Below are 18,505 nucleotides of genomic sequence, written 5' to 3'. Positions count from 1 at the left end.
AGTGGCGATCAAGTTGGCTTTGATGTTGTGGAAGATCATGTTGGTGATGTTCTCGATGTATGACCAAACAAAGTACTCCAGTGGGTTCGGGTCAGGGGAGGAGGGGGGCAGTGAGAGGTACAAAGTCATAGTACTCCTTCTGAAGCCAAGTCTAGGTCTCTTTATGCTTGTGGGCCGGCATTGAGTTCTGCTGCCACACCCAGGGTCTGCCAGCAGCAACCGGATTGCACCAGGGGATCACGACACTCTTCAGCACATCCAGCTACACTTTGGTGTTGACTTTCAAGCTGACTTCGAATATGTGAGGTAGCATGATTTGTCCCTCACTTGAAACCACACTAAAGACCATAACCGTGGCTGGAAACTTCATTGAACCATCCAGATTTACAGTTTGAGGGTGTTGGCAATGGTCCTGTTGTCATAATTTGGATTGATAGATAGCATGAGTTGTACAGTGGCACATCTCCGATCTCGCTCGTTGAACATTGTATCACATTCAGACATAATAGAATACTCCTATCACTCTTGGGATTTATACAGAACTGGCCAACTAGTAGATGGTCTGCAACAAAAAAAGAGAACTGGTTTTCATCAAACGGAAATGGAATCATGTCATATTTTCTGTAAATTCATTTCTTTTCTATTATGTATAATTTTTATCTATGAAAGAAATTACCAGTTTGTGCATTTTGAATACAATAGTTTAATGAAATAAAATCCAGCAAGGAACTCAATTAGGTGATCACCTATTCACTTATCAGTCTGTTTTGAGGAAATTTACAAGAAGTGAAGCAAACACTCACGTGGGCACTTTTGATAAATTTCTTCTTTTGTTACCAAAAATGGCCTTCTTAGATTATTTGCTTCACTTCTATATTATTTTCCCCCACAACTTGCAGGTGAATAAAATTGGTTTCTTTGTTGACAAGTGTCTTCTTAACAAAATCGTGCTATCTAAAATGTTCTAATTTTACGGGTTTTTTTTTATAAATATTATGTTCTTATACCCATGATTGAGCATTATTGGATTTTTTTCCACCCTCTAGTACACCAGAACAATTTATATATAATTCATTATTATATGTAATCCATTATTATATATGATATATATTGTATGATTTGAATAAGACCAAATGTGATTATGCGTCTATATTAACTCGAGTAAACATAGGATTTTCAATTTCTAAAATCTCATGACAACCATATTTTATATTTATTTATTTTAATGACTTACTCTGTTTGACTTGCAGACATTCGAAAATTGTTAAAAGCATTTTTGGAAATATGATTCATATTTTTCTTTCTTAAACTGACACATTAAATGAAATGAAAGCTAAAATAAGTTTTTTTATATTTGTTTTTTTATAAAATAATAAAATAAAGTTTAAAATTTAAAGAAGTATTTTGTGAAATGTAATTTCTTTTTCATTTTAAAGAGATTCAAGGTCCTGAATATGACCTTTAAACTATATCCGATGGTGAGGGCCCCAGCCTGCGGGCTTTGGGGAGTGTGGAGCCACCCTTTAATTGCCATTGCTCCCAGGTCCACTCTGACCTGGAGTGGTAGTACCTGTTAGGGTCCCAACTATGGGTTAAATAGAAACAGACTTGAAAAAAAAAAACCCAAATATATTTTCTTAAAGTAAATTTCCTTCAAAATCACTGAATTCGGCATTAGATAATCTGAAAAGGGTTGATATGCCGTAAACCAACCAACCAACCAAAGAGATTCAAAAGAATTTATAAAAACAATCTTGGTTGTTTTTTTGTAAATTATTAAACATGTTACATCGTTTATATTTTGTCGTAAACTTTATTTTTTGCATTTAATCTTTGATTATAAAACATAGGATTGAAAATAAATGAAGTGTACGTTTTTTTTTTTAGCTATTGTGCCTTTTATTTTCTTAACGTTACATATGTATGCGATGTGTATTGTGATAAATATTATGTATTGATCCTTTATTATATATTTTTTAGAATATTTTTATGAAGCTTTTAACAATTTACTTCTTCACACTTTTTGAAATTTATTGAAATTCATGTGAATATCTAAATTAGTTTTCTGTTATCACTCTTTACATTTGGAATTTTGTTTTAATTTCTTGAAAACCATTTAATAAAGATCATGGAAATTCTTCAAAAAGAAATCATTTTCTTTTCAAGGATCTGTTGAAATTGTGTGTGTGTGTGTGTAATATATATATATAGTTACCTGGTAACGCTAAGTTGTCATATTTGTGGTCTAATCTGCAAATCTAAAAGTGGCCTGACACGGCATTCGAGGATTCACAATATTACCATGCGATCACTTTTACAAGGAAAGTTTTTATGCCACATTTGTGAACTTTCATGTAGGACTAAAGCTGGATTGAAGAGTCATCTACGTGTACACGGACGCAATAACACTTAAGGAAGAGATGGTAAACTTCTATCAAGAAGTAGCCATCAGCAAAAAAAAAAAAAATCATCATATATAGGACTAATAAACGTTCCAAAGACAATCATTTGAATGCTAATTAGCAAGACTATTTCCAATAGTTCATAATTAATGTTTTGTGTCATAGATTTATAATTTTACTGTGCCATTCTCTCTCCCTATATATATATATATATATTTTCTTTTTGGCGTCAAGAGGTTCCAGGTTGCCTGATGGAAGTCTCTTTGACTGAAACAGATAGCTATTTATAGCGACCATATGTAACTGTTTACTCCAAATAATAAAATATATATATATATATATTAGTGGGGAGACCTAGCTGGTGATCAATGAATGTTTCACCCTATATTTTTACTGCCATCAAAATCGGTGAAATCGTCTATTTTTTTAATCCAGACATTAAAAATTGAAAATATTTAAAAAAAAAAAAAAAAAAAAAAAATGTACATACTAGTTTTGAAATTAAGTTCTCAAAAAAATGTTTTTTTTTTATGGAGGAAAATAAAATCTTAATGAGATCAATCATCTTGCGGCCATCTTGCCTGTTTCACAGCTGACAAGGGGGATGCCTTTAAACAAAAAAAGGGGATTAAAAAAGACAAAGAAACTCTGTAAAATAAGTGAAAAAAAAAACGTACAATATTTATCTACATATTTTTCTGCCCATGTTTCAAAATAATCTCGCTAAATTTTGACAAACTTCAAGCAGTGATGGAGTTATTTCCCTTAGCGCCCTCTCCTCCTCATAGTCAGCGAAATAGGCATTGCCAAGATACTTGATCAAATTAAGTGAAATATTTTTTATAACTTTATTCCATAACAGGTGAGTACAAGATATCTTTTTTCAATGTTTTCATATTTTAATGTCTTGATTAAACTAAACAAATACCCCGACATTGCACTGTAGAGAACCTAGTGTTGATTTTATAAATTTATTTTTTTATATAATGGCCTGCATTAAAGTTTATAATGTAAAAGTCAAATATCATTGTTCAATTGTGCTCTAAACAGAAATATTAATTTTGAATGCACCCCTGTCATATCAAATAATCTACTGTTGATTTTTATATGCCCAGCCTTTCTGCTTGTGTGGCAATAAAACTTCTCAAATGCACATGTGATGTTAGGCTGTGTAAGTTAACTTTGGCCAAAATCGCACGTTCTTTCTTTCATCAGATTATTGCAGTTATCGATACTTATCAAAGGCATTCCGAAACAAAATCTATCTGATAATGAGGCATATAAAATACTTTTATGTGCAATTTCATAAAAATCAGCTCAGCCATTTTCGAGATTATAGGGAACGAATTCACACACACAACAACATTCCTTTTGTGTGTGTGTGTGTATATATATATATATATATATATATATATATATATATATATATATATATATGTATGTATATATATGAGTGTGTGTATATAATTTTGTCAATATTAACAGTGTACCCACATACTTAATTAAAATGGTTTAATAAAATAACTTCATAAAAACTTTTTTTCCTGGCATCATTTTCAAGAATTCTTATCAACAGGCAAAATTAAGAAAAGGGGAGTGGCTGGCTAATGCTACATTTCTCCCCCCCCCTTTCCCGCCGTCAACAATGCTATATTTTTCTCAAATGACTTGATTTGTTTGGATTTCATTAAGAACTTATTTAAAGCATAAGTTTTTATCAACGTCATGAAGATACTAATGTTTATACGAGTAAATTTTTTTACATTTTTATGTTGCGTTTGTAAGAAATTTGTGAATGAAATGCTTTTTTTTTAAATTTTATGAATTTTAAGTAACAAACTTTGCAAAACAAAAACTAATCTAAATAAGTTTATGTACTAAGATATGAGCATGGGAGTTGAACACCTATACAAATGCAAACATGATTGAATTTGTGGAGCAATTCAGTTTCTATTTTAATAATCTTATATAACTATAAAATTGTATTCAGCAGTTTTGCAGTAAATGTTAATACCAAATTGATATTGAATTCTGTTGGTTTATAGCCATAATAATGTATGAGAATATATATGCTTTTGCTTATGTACTTTTAGCTGTTTCATCTTTAGCGGCTATGCAATCAAACAGACAAAAAGAATCGTCATGAGGAAAAAGTGTCGTACATAATTAACCATACTAATACCAAATAATTGATCTTGTAAACAAACAAATTGATAAGATTGTCGATTATTCAGTTTGTGTTTGGCTAATTATGTAAATGCAAGACTTCTTTTTTTTTAAAATTGTTTTCATAAAGATTCTTTTTCAAATTTTTGATTGTATAGCCTCTAAAGATGAAACGGTTGTTAATAAAGTCTTTTGCATGACATGATTTGTCTCGACAGGATAAAAATCTCTCTCTCTCTCTCATATGTAATCTACTTCCTGTAAGTTTTGGACACTTTGGTCTGAATAACTTTGACTTTAGAACCTGTTTTCAGATGCTGCAGAAGAAACAGTAATTCATTTTATAATCTATATTGTCCTGCAAGAAAATGAAGGCTGAAATGTTTTAGTCAATTCATTGGATTTAATAATTTTTTGAAAGTTGTCTGATATGATTATTCATGAAATCTAACTTCTGAACATTTGGCTACAAGTTTTGTTTTCAAGATAAATCGTAGCTTTATATGATCTGCAACACAAGTCATATTTTAAATTAGATTTTATTTCTCTTCTTCTCATCATGTAAGTATGCATATTTACAAGTGTTTTTGTGTTTTAGTTGACACTTGCCTCACTGCTTGTTAGATCACAAACTGTTTTCCATGCAATTGCTTACAACTGATATCATAATCATTCTTTATTGTTAGAATTTTATTGAGTGCTTCTGATGACATTTTTGTCAATTTGCCATCTCAAAATATTCTTACCATTTCCTTTTTTTTTTCTTTGGCATAGCGCCATCTATAATTGGCCACATTAGGATACAGATCTTTCGAAATACTATGTTATGACTCATTGTTACTAGAAAAACTATAAAACTGCAGGGTTGTAGAACTCTTCTTGATGACTGTTTTCCTCCTACCTGTAGCCTCGGTCTTTTCAAGACTATGATCAATAGGGATGTTCTGTCTTTGGATTAATCATCTTTTATTCTTTTTAATTCCTTACCTCAAGTAGCTTCATACTTTGTCTCAAGCGACTTTCATAAAAAAGATAATCAGTAATTAAATAAGGTGGTAACCGGTTTTCTGTTTCTTTTTTTTTACTAAAAGAAAATTTCAATTATCAAGAAACGAATAATTTTAATGTATTGCAAATTTTCATCAAATTAATTTTATTTGGTTTGGATTTTTATTTAGTGTAGTGATATATATATATATATATATATATACACACACACACACACACACACATACACTTTCAAAAAACATAACAAGGAGAAAGATAACATATTCATATTTTTTGCGAATATTACAATTGTTTCGACATCAACCAGACAATTTTAAATTTTGTTATTTAAAAATTTTCGTGGTAAACATCTCATCAGATAAGTTGAATAAAAATACAGGGTTAATACGTATCTTAACACATTTTCATCAAGCAGTGTATACAGTCTCATCGTGCTTTTAATGAATCCACAACCGATGTTGGAGAACTTAAAAGCACATACAGTTAACAACAGAATGAAAATGTGTTAGATACGTATTAACCCTGTATTTTTTTCAACTTATCTGATGAGATGTTTACCACGAAAATTTTTCAATAACATAAAATTTAAAAATTGTCTGGTTGATGTCGAAGCAATTGTAATATTCGAAAAAAATATGAATATGTTATCTTTCTCCTTGTTTTGGTTTTTGCAACTATATATGAATGCTCGATTATAGAAATGTCAATCAGGTTGCTTAATATTTGAGTCAATTTACATGGCTTAAATTCTTATTGATATATGCACATTGCCATTGGCTAATAGATTTTATTATATTAAACATTTGAAAAAATCTTATCTAAAATATATACATTGACACTTTAAATCACTTTTCCAATAAAGTTCCAAATAAAGAGCACTCACAACCTGTTTCGTAGTAGTGTTTATTTTAAATCCTACAATGAATCCAAAAAATTAATCTTGAATTATCTTAATACAAAATTTTTATCAATGCAATCAAAAATCAACAGCAAAAGAAAATAAAAATCACAAAATAGATACATTGTCAAATACTTCAGTAAAAATTAAAATTAATAATTAATCATAAAAATGTATATTATGATTAAAAAAAAATTTAAAGGACATAAAAATTTATTTTGCTTTTCAAAAACTTTGTTATACGAAGCAGAAATAACTTCAGCCTACTAATGTTCAATGAAGGTAAATATTATATATACTTTACACAAAATTATTGGTATATGAATAAGTTTTTAATATTTCTTGTTTTTAATAATATAATAAAGTCTGATATAATACAAATATTCTGTAAAGATAAATCTGACCTCCTGAAAGAATTATTAAAACAAAAATGTAAACATTTAATATAATGTAATAATATTTCTTTAAAAGTAAATCTGAATGTATTCTGTTAAACCATTTTAAAACAAATTTAAGATTGTTTTGATGTGCACTTTTTTATTTTTATTTTTTTCACTGAAGTTTCCCAACTGATTTTACTTGATGGTTGTTTCGTTTTTGCAGCTCAGCGTAGTGTCACTCCTACTTTCATGGATACTCTTGACACAGGTATAGTGGACACTGATCTATCGTATTAGGACATTAGTTTTATCATTACCTGTATTTCTTGTTGCCACATTCCTCTTTCCCATACATCCCCACTGTCCCATCAGAACTCTTTCAACCTTTTAAATTTTGTTTTCTCACCATTTTTATCACTATTAATTCTCTAGTCCAAGATTGAAACGTAGCTAGTAAAAGCCAAGGTTTGCTTGAGTAAATTGTTTGCTCTTATCTCAAATCTGTTCATCAGAGAAAAAAATTGTTACAATTTAAATGAGATTTAATCAACTACAAAATTACAGTTCGATCACGTGAACATTCCATGTTTGCTTTCTTCATCTCTCTTCACAATTTGCTTTTACTGATATTTTGTTTGAAATCCTACATGTAAGCTGTAATAATATTAAATGAAAATTATCTCTTCTGTAAAAATAATCATTGTTAATTATACTTTTAATAAATCAAATATATCTGTTTATTGAAAAGTGTAATTTTTTATGATTTAAAAAAAAACAAATTTTTTTTTTTCTTATATAACAATGATTGTCGGCTAAGGATTTTCTTTTAAATAAATTGAAAGTTTTAATCTTTTTTTTCATATTAGAATCTAAATCATTTCAAATTATTATTTCAAACTGTTCTTACTGTAAGAATAATTTTCAGCTAAATATTCTTTGAATAAAATCTCAATTTAACAAAATCGTTGTCAGATGAACACATCTTTCAAAAAAGACAAAATGATAATGTACATACAAAAAAAAATAAATTGGAAGTTTTAAACTTTTTTTTTTTTAAAGTATCTTTTTATTCTCTATGTAAAAAGCATTTTTTTTTTATCGAAAAAAAAAATGTATGGATTTCATTGAATATATAGTAAAACTAGACTATTCATAACTTGTTAAATCACAATCACTAGCGTTATTTATTTCATTCAAGATTCATAAATTGTGACATATCTGTTAAGACATTCTGCTTAAAACAACATAGATTGGGGGAGGGCAAGAGAAATATAAAACCAAGCAACAGATGAGGGATTTGTTTAAATTTCAATTATTTAGAAGAATTAAAATGGATTTTTTTTTTTTTCTCACAAACATAATACCAGAACTAAAGAATTTGGAAGCACATATTTCGTGTTATTAAAATGTATAGAAAAACAAAAGCCATTAAAAAACTGTTAACTTCCATTTAGTTTGATAGTAATTGATTGTGCAGAATTTCACTTGAATATTTATGTTGCTCCTCTAGTGAATATTGCTTGAAATAAAATCTTAAACAATTTATCAAAAAAATGGACCTACTTTTATTTTCAGGTGCCATTTTGTTTTTTTTTTCACCCACATACGCACGCGTCAATGAAATAGAAGAAAACCTGTAAAATTAATTCCGTTAAACAGAAGAATTTTTCATTATGTCCTTTTATGACGATTAAAATCAACATGTGCTGCTACAAAACCTTGTCTAGAATTCTTATTCCCATTTTGATGAAAATCTATTACATGATTCTGAATCTAGAAAATATCAAAAATGTCTTAAGCTTAAGGAATCTTAAGGGGAAATTGAAATTTAGGACTTTGCACTTAATAATCATGTATTAAATTTGATCCAAAGTCATTAGACACAAATAAAGCAAGATTTCCTTTCTTAAAACCACTTAATTTTAAACATTTTCTTTAATGAAAATCACGTAATGGATTTTGATCAAAATTCGAATAAAGTTTTTATACCTAATGTTTAGTATCATTTATATCTTGATTTTAATGTACGTTTATCTTTAACATGATCGCAAGTGTTAACAAACCAGGCTCACAAATTATTTATTACTCAGGGCTCTACGGACAAATTTATCTTTAGTTGACCTTTGACAACTAAATATTTTCGTTTACTTGCCAAATAGAAAAGCTACTAGTCAAACCTACATGATTTTTAGAATAAGACATCTTTGTTCCATGACGAGTACGTAGATAAAGATTTTTTTGTATTTTTTTTTTAAATAAGTGCGATTCTAAATATACAATAAATTTTATGTTGATACTTGAAGGTATAAACATTTGAATTTCCTCAGATGTTTTTTAAAACAGCCTTTGTTAAAAAACAAAAAAAGTATATTGTTTTATTAAACCTTTTATTGTTTAAATAATTTGACTTTGCTTGTTTTATTAAAAAAAAAAAGTTGGAAAGATATTTTTCACTCAGCAGTGAGCTTTGCAAGAGTGTCGGTGAAAGACAGTCGTCAAAAGATGAGCGTTTAATTATTAGTCACCATTTTAAAAAATCACTCGCAAATGCAACCGTTTCATTCGCAAAGTAGAGCCTTGTTACTACAAATGAGTTCAATGTGAAAGAATTAGTTATTCTCCATTCTGAACAAAATGGGTGCTCCAAGTAGTGCCAGACTTGTTCTCCTTCCTGTTCAGATGGATTTAAATGTTAGATATTATTTAAGTTCGCTAGAATTCTTAATTGTGCATTGCTTAGGAGAACTGTACCAATTTTCCACTCAGAACTTAAATCAATGCCAGTAGAGCTATAGAAATTTTTATAAAATTGATGCATACCAGCATAAAGGGCTCCATTATTGATGATGGGAAATTTTTATTTCAATATTTATATAGGATTATCCGCTCCTGAGCTAACAATCAATCATAACTCAGAATGAACTTGCCCATCTGAGCATCTTGAAACATTCTAGTCTTCTTATAAACGAATTTTCTAAGTGTCTTTTTGCAGACAGTTAAGTCAAAACACACACACACACACACACACACACACACACACACACACACACACACACACACACACACACATATATAATTAAAGAGAATTGAATTTGCTGAACCGATGAAACTTAATGGTGTGATTCAAACAATTATGACAAAAGAATGCTCAATTTTATGAGAATAGAATTGGTAATAACCAAAAATTGGTGGCCTTATTGAATTCACTTGATAACTCAAAGTATTTGCTAATATTCTCAACAGACTGAGGAAAATTGGTTACAAAATTGCAACCAGAAAACAATTAGAATCCAGTTGCCCAGATATGTGCAAAAAAAAGAAAGAAAAAAAAGCATTAAAAAAAAATCACCTAATATAAAGCAGTTATGATGAAAAGTTTGTGTACACATTTCTATATCAAATGGAGTTGAATTGCAACAACCCAAATGATGCATTTGGAAACGGCAAGGATATTTACAAAAGTTTTCTTATAGCATAAAAAATAATTTTATTTACAAGCATATTTTCTTATTTACTTGTCTCCCCACAAAGTCAGATACAACGTTGGTTTTTAAAATTTGGGGGGGGGGGGAATCCAGCTCTTTCTAAAGGGGAACTCTGGATTGGTAATAAAAATTGCCTCAGTCTAGAAAGACTTCTTTCATAAACTAAGAAGAAAAAAAAATCAAGTGCAGCATCAGAACAAATAATACATTTTGATTCTTGCCAAAAGGCCAAGCATATTTTGCAATTTGCACATTTTTAACGTTTTTTTTATACAAAACTTTTACGTTTGTAAACTTCAGAGATTTTTTATTCATAATTCATTATTTACAAAACTTTTATTTGAACAAAACGTTGTGCAGAGATGGTCTCACACAATTTGAAATACATTTATCAAAAGAATATAAGATTGTATGAAAAAATGTTTATGTTGGAATTTTCACAATAAAAATCATTTATCATAAGCGATAAAAATTTATCATAAGCGATAGAAATCATTTATCATAAGCGATAGAAATCATTTATCATAAGCGATAAAAATCATCATAAGCAGGAGAAATCATTTATCATAAGCGATAGAAATCATTTATCATAAGCGATAAAAATTTATCATAAGCGATAAAAATCATTTATCATAAGCGAAAAAAATTTATCATAAGCGATAAAAATCATTTATCATAAGCGATAAAAATCAGCATTGAGACAATCCTTTTAGATTTTGATCATTCTAGGGTGCCTCAAATCTATTTGATCCATATTTTTTATAGACTTTGTCATATTTTCTACTTAATATACAACCGTTCTTAATGTATAAGGGTGATGATGATGATATTCAACACAGAATTACATTCTTATAGAATAATTAATTCTGTCTTTGTTTTCTTGTCTTCCTGAAAATTTGTGTGTGTGTTAAATTATTTGGGTTGTTTAATAGCATATCAACATCTATTTAAAATTCAATTATTTATCGAAGACAATCTGCTATTTTATGCTTAGCTGGTAGGAAGTTGCGGGTTCATACCTTTCCCAAGCATTTAAGTGCATTAGTATGTGTGCAAGAGATCCTAACTGGGTTAAAATTGTTTGCTGAGTCTAGTCTGCATAATTATATCGTTTTGATATGTTCACTTGACTGCACTAGTCCACGTATGAAAAATATGAATGCATCTTTCATCTGCCTACCTTAGCTATGGATGAATTGGCAGAACATACAAGACTCTCAAACAATAGAGCAGCTAGTCAATAAAAAGCGGGTAGGGCTCTGATGTAACTTTCCAATCAAATCTAAATGGGCAAAATAATCTATTATGTTTTTTGGATTTTGGAGGTTAAATTACATTTTTTATAGATTATTTTGCAAATTTGCTTTCTGATTTTCTCATAATTAAAGATTAGCATTTTTCAACAATTTATAAAAATCCTCCCTTAACTCTACTATTAACTAAGCATGAGTAGCAACTACTCTTTCTCTGGAGTTTTTTTTTTTTTCAGGAGGAGAGGGTGCCGCCTCAACTTAGAATTAGTGGTAGCATTAAAGGAACAAATCAAACTGAAATGAAATATATTACAAATCAAAAATTATGGCATATGCAAAAAAAAAAAATTGTTGAAGAAATTATCTTTTATACAACAGATAATTTGCATGCTGGACTAATCACACAAATTAGAAAACAAATAAATGTTTGCAAAATAAATATTGAAGTAAAAAAAAAAAAAAAAAAAAAAAAAATCTGCAAAAAATTCAAATAAATTAATATAGTGAATTATTTTGTCTTGTCATCAGTTGCAAAGTCCGACAAAACTAATCAATAAAATTTGGCAGCTATTTTTTTTGGGGGGGGGGGGTTAACTGCTTCAGTATAACAACTAGATCTTCTGAATGAATCTCTGGCTAAAATCCAACTCTAACCAAACAATGGTTATGGATTTTCACAAGTTAAAATAAGTGATACCAGTAGCTTTGTCTCTTTGATGAAGGTCAGAAGGCTTTTATTTTTGTTAATATTCAGAGATAAAGTTTTACAAAAACGTTTTTTTTAAATGATAATAATTAACTGTTGAAATGAATTTTATTTAGAGGCTAAAAAGTTTAAATTTATATAAGATTAAATTTGATACTTTTTGCAAACAAAGGCTAATTTTTCTTCTGATCCTCAAAATTTTTATTTTTGATATTATTTACATGATTTTATTGGTGTAGATGGCAAAATTGATCCCAGGTTTAATTTGTGATATTGTCACTGCAATAGTGTTTATCCCATATGTAGAAATAACAATGCACTAACACACGCGCATTATACCTTATAGATGTTTAAAATAAAGAATGTTGATCAATATTTGTTTCAATGACTTATGATTTGGAAACCAAGTGATTCTTGTTGTGCGATTATGGGAAATGTTTTCATTATTTGCACAGAAAATAATTCCAAAGTTATGCCATTTATTTGCCAAGCACCCTTTATGTATTTGTCTATGTATTATATACAGTGGCACCAAAAAGAAAGTTCACACTTGTCATTTTTTCAAAAACTGCAAATTTCAGCTAAATTGAATGTAACTGTTTAAGTAACGTATACTTCATTTGATTCGCCTTTTATTCCTCTATAATTTTACCTATTCATATTTGACTTTTACTTGAAGTATCTTAGTATTCACATCAATTTAAAAAATTAACTTCAAATTGAGGAGGCAAAAGGAAAATCTGTATAATGGAAAATTGTTATTTAAATGAAGTTTACAACATAATTGCAATACAAATACAAAAGGAACACAATGAACGAATTAATATTTTGTAGCATAGTCCCTCTGCAATTTGACAGCCTGCAATCTTCTGGATACTCCTTGAATTAGTCTGCCGCAATACTCAGGTGAAAGGGCATCTCACTTCTCTTATATTTTTGTCCAAAGTTTTTCCAGATTTGAAATTTTATCATTGCATAGTAAAATAATAAAAAAGTAAAATAAAAACTTTGAAAATGAAGAAAAAATGTTTTTCTTCATTTTCAAAATTTTTTTGACTGCTGAAGATACTAATGATTAGACTTGATAGTAACAAGATTTTTATTTCAGAAACATAATAATGAAACCTCTGCACACCAAATAAATACTGTAATGTATAGATTTTAAATAACATATTTTAAATCAAGTACTTTATTGATTTCTTGCAACTAATATATGATGCAACCACACAAACGTATGTACTATTATAATATATAGGAATAAACAAAAAAATGATTAATTTATTGATTAAAAAAGATATATATATTTGACTCAATTTTCAAATGTTAGGTATATTTATTTCCTTATTCTTCTCCTGGCTATTTTTTTCTGTTGGTATATATCTTTAATTTTTAATTTCAATTTTTTTTAATTTCTTTTTAAGAAACCTTCTCACCTTTCCAAATTTAATAACAGATTTTTTGAAATTATATTCAAAATATTTTTTACACTTATATTTCTTTAAAAACAAATCCTAGCCCCCACCCTTCCACTTCTGTTGGTTCTCACATTACTAAACCTTTGTTTTTAAAAAAAATTTTTTTTCTTAATTGTCATGCCATATTCTATTTGTTCCTACAGGCTTGCAGGGTCGAACCAGTCCTGCCCTAAGTACCAAGTCTGACCCAGGTACTACACAACTCACCTGCCCTCTAGTTTTAACATTGTTTTTTTTATGTGTGTGTTAGCCACCCCTGCTCCCCCTTCATTTTCTTACTCCCCCACCTCCAACACAGACTTTACATTTATAGTTTTTTGTATTAGTGCACTTACTAATATGCAGCAGTCTGTGTTGTGACTTTTTGTTTTCTATTACTTTTCTCTTGTGTGCTTATCAATCGGTAAGGATAGTTTTTAAGTCAGTACAATAGTTTTATGAAAAAGTTTGTCGTAAAAGAAATAGTAAAAAATAGTCAACCGACTCCTATTGAAAACTCAAAAACATGCATAGTATGTGTATTTTTATTGCAAGCATCATTTTCACTAAAAACTGAAAATCAAATGTTCAAGTCAATGCAGAGGAAATAACAGAGTTCCACCTTTTTCGTATTTTGAACGCTTATCTCTTTTGGATCAGTTTTTTTTTTTTTTTCATTTCAAATAAAAGTTCTGAATTCACACACAATGGTCCGTTTCAACAAGATCAATTTGACATTCAGGATGAACTTCTTTTATTTTCCTATTGTGTAGACAAAATGATTTTGGCTGTGCTGACAGCCTCAAGACTGCAAGAGGTTTTCATCACTGTTTCTTGACTTATATCCACAAAGGTTTTAATGATCCCAACCTTAAGCTTGTTTGCTGCATTTGAGTTTGATCTGTTGGTGTTTCATTCAACTATGTTCACACAAATAAGTTGAGGGGATCGCAGTTCAACAAAATGTTCCAACAGTAAGGTTAGAATGTGGATGTTTAGCCTGAGCTCCCCAGGAAAAAAGTGGAGTGGAATGATGTTACTGTCACTATTGATGACACTAAAGATCGTGGTTGTCACTGGAAACTTTATCTGCATGACTGTAGGCATGTCTTTTGGTAAGGTAACAAACCACTTATTGATCTGATCATGGTAGAATTGTTTCTTCTTTGAGAAGAGCCACATCATTTCCTGCTCTGGTGGGTGTTTCAAATTATTATTAAACAGCTTTTTTATTCGTTTCAGTTGCTTTTCTTGCATTGCATTTGACAAAACCTCCTCATCTTGTCGTAAATGTTCTTATGTACCGCCAGTCTAATGAGCTTTTCATCGACACGTTTCTACTATTCAATAACGTGCATCAACTTGTTAGGTTTGCCGTTGTCCTGCAGCAATAAACTCTGCAGTTTTTCTCTCTGATGTTGTTTTGTAGTTGAATCTTTAATTTTTCAATTCCTTTCTGAGTTTTTCTATAATCCTCCTACTGACACCGAGGAAGTCAAATCATTTTGCCTCTCTGACATGTGAATTTCAAGCAGAACTGTCTTCACAAATATGGATGTTGAAAATTGTCCGTAATCAATTATTCTATAAAAAGAAAAAAGTAAATGGAAATGGTCACCGTTTTAATGGAGAGAAGATTGACAATGGAAATAAAAAATATGCGTAAATAAGGTGTTGAAAATTGTGAACAAATATCGTCCATACCTTATACACGAGGTGCCTTCAATAAGTTTCTAGACTTTTTGTATGAACAATTTTATTGATTGTACACACATAAAACTCTAGTCCATTTCGAAGTAATCTCCTCTGGCTGCAATGCAGATATTGGACCATTTCAGCAACTTGTGAAAGGCCCCATGAAAATCCTCTTGTGTGAGCGTGTCAATGACCCTCGGCACAGCCTCTTTCATCTCCTCAATTGTCTCATAATAACAGCCTCTGAGGTTTTCCTTGAGCTTAGGGAATATCAAAAAGTCACAGGGAGCAAGGTCTGGACTATAGGGAGGGTGAGGAACTGTTTTGATGATCATCTTGGTCAAATAGTCTGTGACAAAGATGGAGTACCCTTGGAACAAACTTCACACAAATTTTACGCATCTCAGTTCCTCGCAAATAATTGTGTGTACAGTTCCCAGGGTGACATTATTGTGTACTTATTGTCTCTATAGACACATGGCAGTCTTTATCCATGAAATTCTTTATTTGGCCAATCAACTCTAGTATTCTAACTTCCTTACTCCTTCCACACTTCTCATTGTCTTTCACAGACGCTCTGCCTTCCTTAAATCTCTTATGCCACTCAAAAACTGATGCTAGATCCATGCAAGTTGGTCTGAAGCATTCCATACGTTTCTGTGGCATTTTTTTTTCCAAGTCTAAAACAATTTTCTTGTTCTTCTAAAGTGTCCTCATGCTCAGGTTCTATTTTTTAAATTCACAAGCTGTGACAATTAGGTTTTAGTAGCGTGTATTCCAATTCCTGCTGTAGTTGTTCATTTGAACGAGAAATCATAAAAATTGGTCAGTCATTTCATAAGATGTATAGCAATAACATACTGAATTTTCAAGAGTCTGACAATTTTAAATGCCTGTACAAAAAAGTTTGGAAACTTATAGGAGGCACTTTGTGTGTGTGTGTGTGTGTGTATGTATATATATATATATATATATATATATACACACACACACACACACACACAGTAGAACCCCAGGATATGGTGGCCCTGAGATACGTTTTTTTTTTTTTTTGGGGGGGGGGGGGGTCATGTTATGATGTTGAATACGATGTTTTTCCGGCCCCTGGTTACGGTATTTGCCCCACCTTACGGTGTCATTTATAATGTTATTTGATTATACACATGTGTATTATATACTGTACTGCATTTTGTTACTAATTTTTAATGCCGTATCTCAGGGTTGTACACTACATATATATATTGGGCAAAAGTTCACATTGAGACTGTTTTTTTTAATCAATGATACATATATATTAAAATAACAGACATCTTTATTATATTTTCCCATTTTGTGAATGATTGATAAAAGAAAAACATATCTACCATGTTTCATTTCCTCCTGTTAAAAATATCCAATGGGTTCTATAAACAAAACAACTAACTGTAATTTATTTGTTTTTTTATTTCTTTGCATAATATATATATATATATATATATATATATATATATGATGAAAATAATGGAAATAGTATTCCGACAAAATAGAGAAAATAAAAAAGGGAACAAACCGTATTATGTGTTCACCAACGTTTCGTCTTTATTTCACCCAGAGGAAGTCTCGAAATAAAGACGAAACGTTGGTGAACACATAATACGGTTTGTTCCCTTTTTTATTTTCTATATATATATATATATGCTCTTACCCTAATAATCGAGCACTCTTTTGGATCTTTTTCCAGGAGTATCATACCAATTATGTTTCCATCCAGCTTTGTTGAAACTCTGCTGAATGGATAGAAGTTTTAATTTGCTTTTCTAATTTTTCTGCACTCCTCATTAGCCATCAATTATGATTGCATATTTGTTACTTAGATTAAAATTACCAATTGACAACATCTTACATTTATTTACTAAGGAGTTTTCACTTTAGAATAACGATTGATTAGATGGATTAATTGTGTATTTTATGCCACAATTGAAACTGGTGTATGAAATAAGCAGATTTGGTTTAGCTATCAAGATGATTTCTGACATTTGTTAACATTACATTTGAAGACGGCCATCTTGTAGTTCCTATTTGCTTGTCTCCATATGAGGACAGAGTTAAACACAAGGTCGGTTTTTACTGTGGAGGAATCTAGCTCCTGCAAAAGGGGCACTCTGAATTGGTACAAAAATAAAAAAATTACCTCCATCCAAAAGGACTTCTCTTTTACTGACTGTAAACACAAAAAAAATAGAATGTAGTCTAAGAACGTATAAAACACTTTGCTTCTAGGAAAAGGACCAAGAAAAGTGTTATAGTCTACAGGGAAGACTCCAAGATTTCCTCATTGAGCAGATGGTTTAAAGCTTGTTTTTGATTTTGTAAATTATCCTGCACAAGTTTAATGCCAGTGTTTTCCGTGATATATCACCGATAATTGCATTAAACCATTTTATTTGCGGTTGATCTGTAGTGGGTTTATTTTCTTTATGCTTGTTTGGCTTGTTTCTAATGAAAGTCACACGATTGATCTTCAAAACATACATTGAAAGCATCTTCATATACAATGCAAAAACATGGATTCTTCCCAAAAGTTTGGAAGATTAATGAACCAAGTTATGTGTGTGAAATGACCACAATATGAAACGACAATTTGTACGAGAATGCAAGAAACTGAAATCCTCAATTATTTTTTCTCATTTAACAAAGTTAGATGATACTTCCTTTTCATGATCAAATTGAAAGATTATGCTTTTGAATGAAAGCAAGTTTGTCTACAACCTAGCATCCATGTCGCTTGACCAAACTTGGTGAAAATACTAATTATTAATGCCTTTTCCATTCTTTCAACTTATTTCTATCTCTTAATAAGCTTTTTAATGATACATTCATACAATTTCCTAGGTTTTTAAATTGTAAAAGTTTAGACTTTTTTTTTAAGGTAGCCTTAATTCACTCAAATGATTTTGAAAAACTTCTCAAAAGATAGTAGTCTTTTAGTGCGAGGTCAGGAGAATATGGTGGGTGATGCATAATTTCAGCTAGGGGATCCTTGTTTTTTTTTTGTTTTGTTTTTTTGGTGCAATTTGTG

At 30.1% G+C, this 18,505-nt stretch overlaps 1 protein-coding gene across 45 annotated transcripts in view; it reads left to right on the top strand.

Moving 5' to 3' along the window:
• Positions 1-18,505, top strand: part of LOC145291553 (phosphatidylinositol-binding clathrin assembly protein LAP-like) — a 343,700-nt gene that overhangs the window by 298,035 nt on the left and 27,160 nt on the right. For 13 of the 45 annotated variants that reach the window (XM_080137591.1, XM_080137588.1, XM_080137586.1 and 10 more), the window contains 2 exons: positions 7,078-7,122; positions 13,917-13,964. The exons of 24 other annotated variants lie outside the window; for them this stretch is intronic. In XM_080137591.1, coding sequence (XP_079993717.1) covers positions 7,078-7,122; positions 13,917-13,964 — 93 coding nt within the window. The remainder of the gene's footprint in view (positions 1-7,077; positions 7,123-13,916; positions 13,965-18,505) is intronic. 8 more of the 45 variants (XM_080137597.1, XM_080137596.1, XM_080137585.1 and 5 more) reach the window with 2 other exon arrangements.

The sequence above is a fragment of the Euprymna scolopes genome, chromosome 12 (assembly GCF_053919585.1).
Source record: "Euprymna scolopes isolate OS-2025 chromosome 12, ASM5391958v1, whole genome shotgun sequence".
NCBI lineage: Eukaryota > Metazoa > Mollusca > Cephalopoda > Sepiida > Sepiolidae > Euprymna > Euprymna scolopes.
This window is presented reverse-complemented; position numbering and strand designations above follow the sequence as displayed.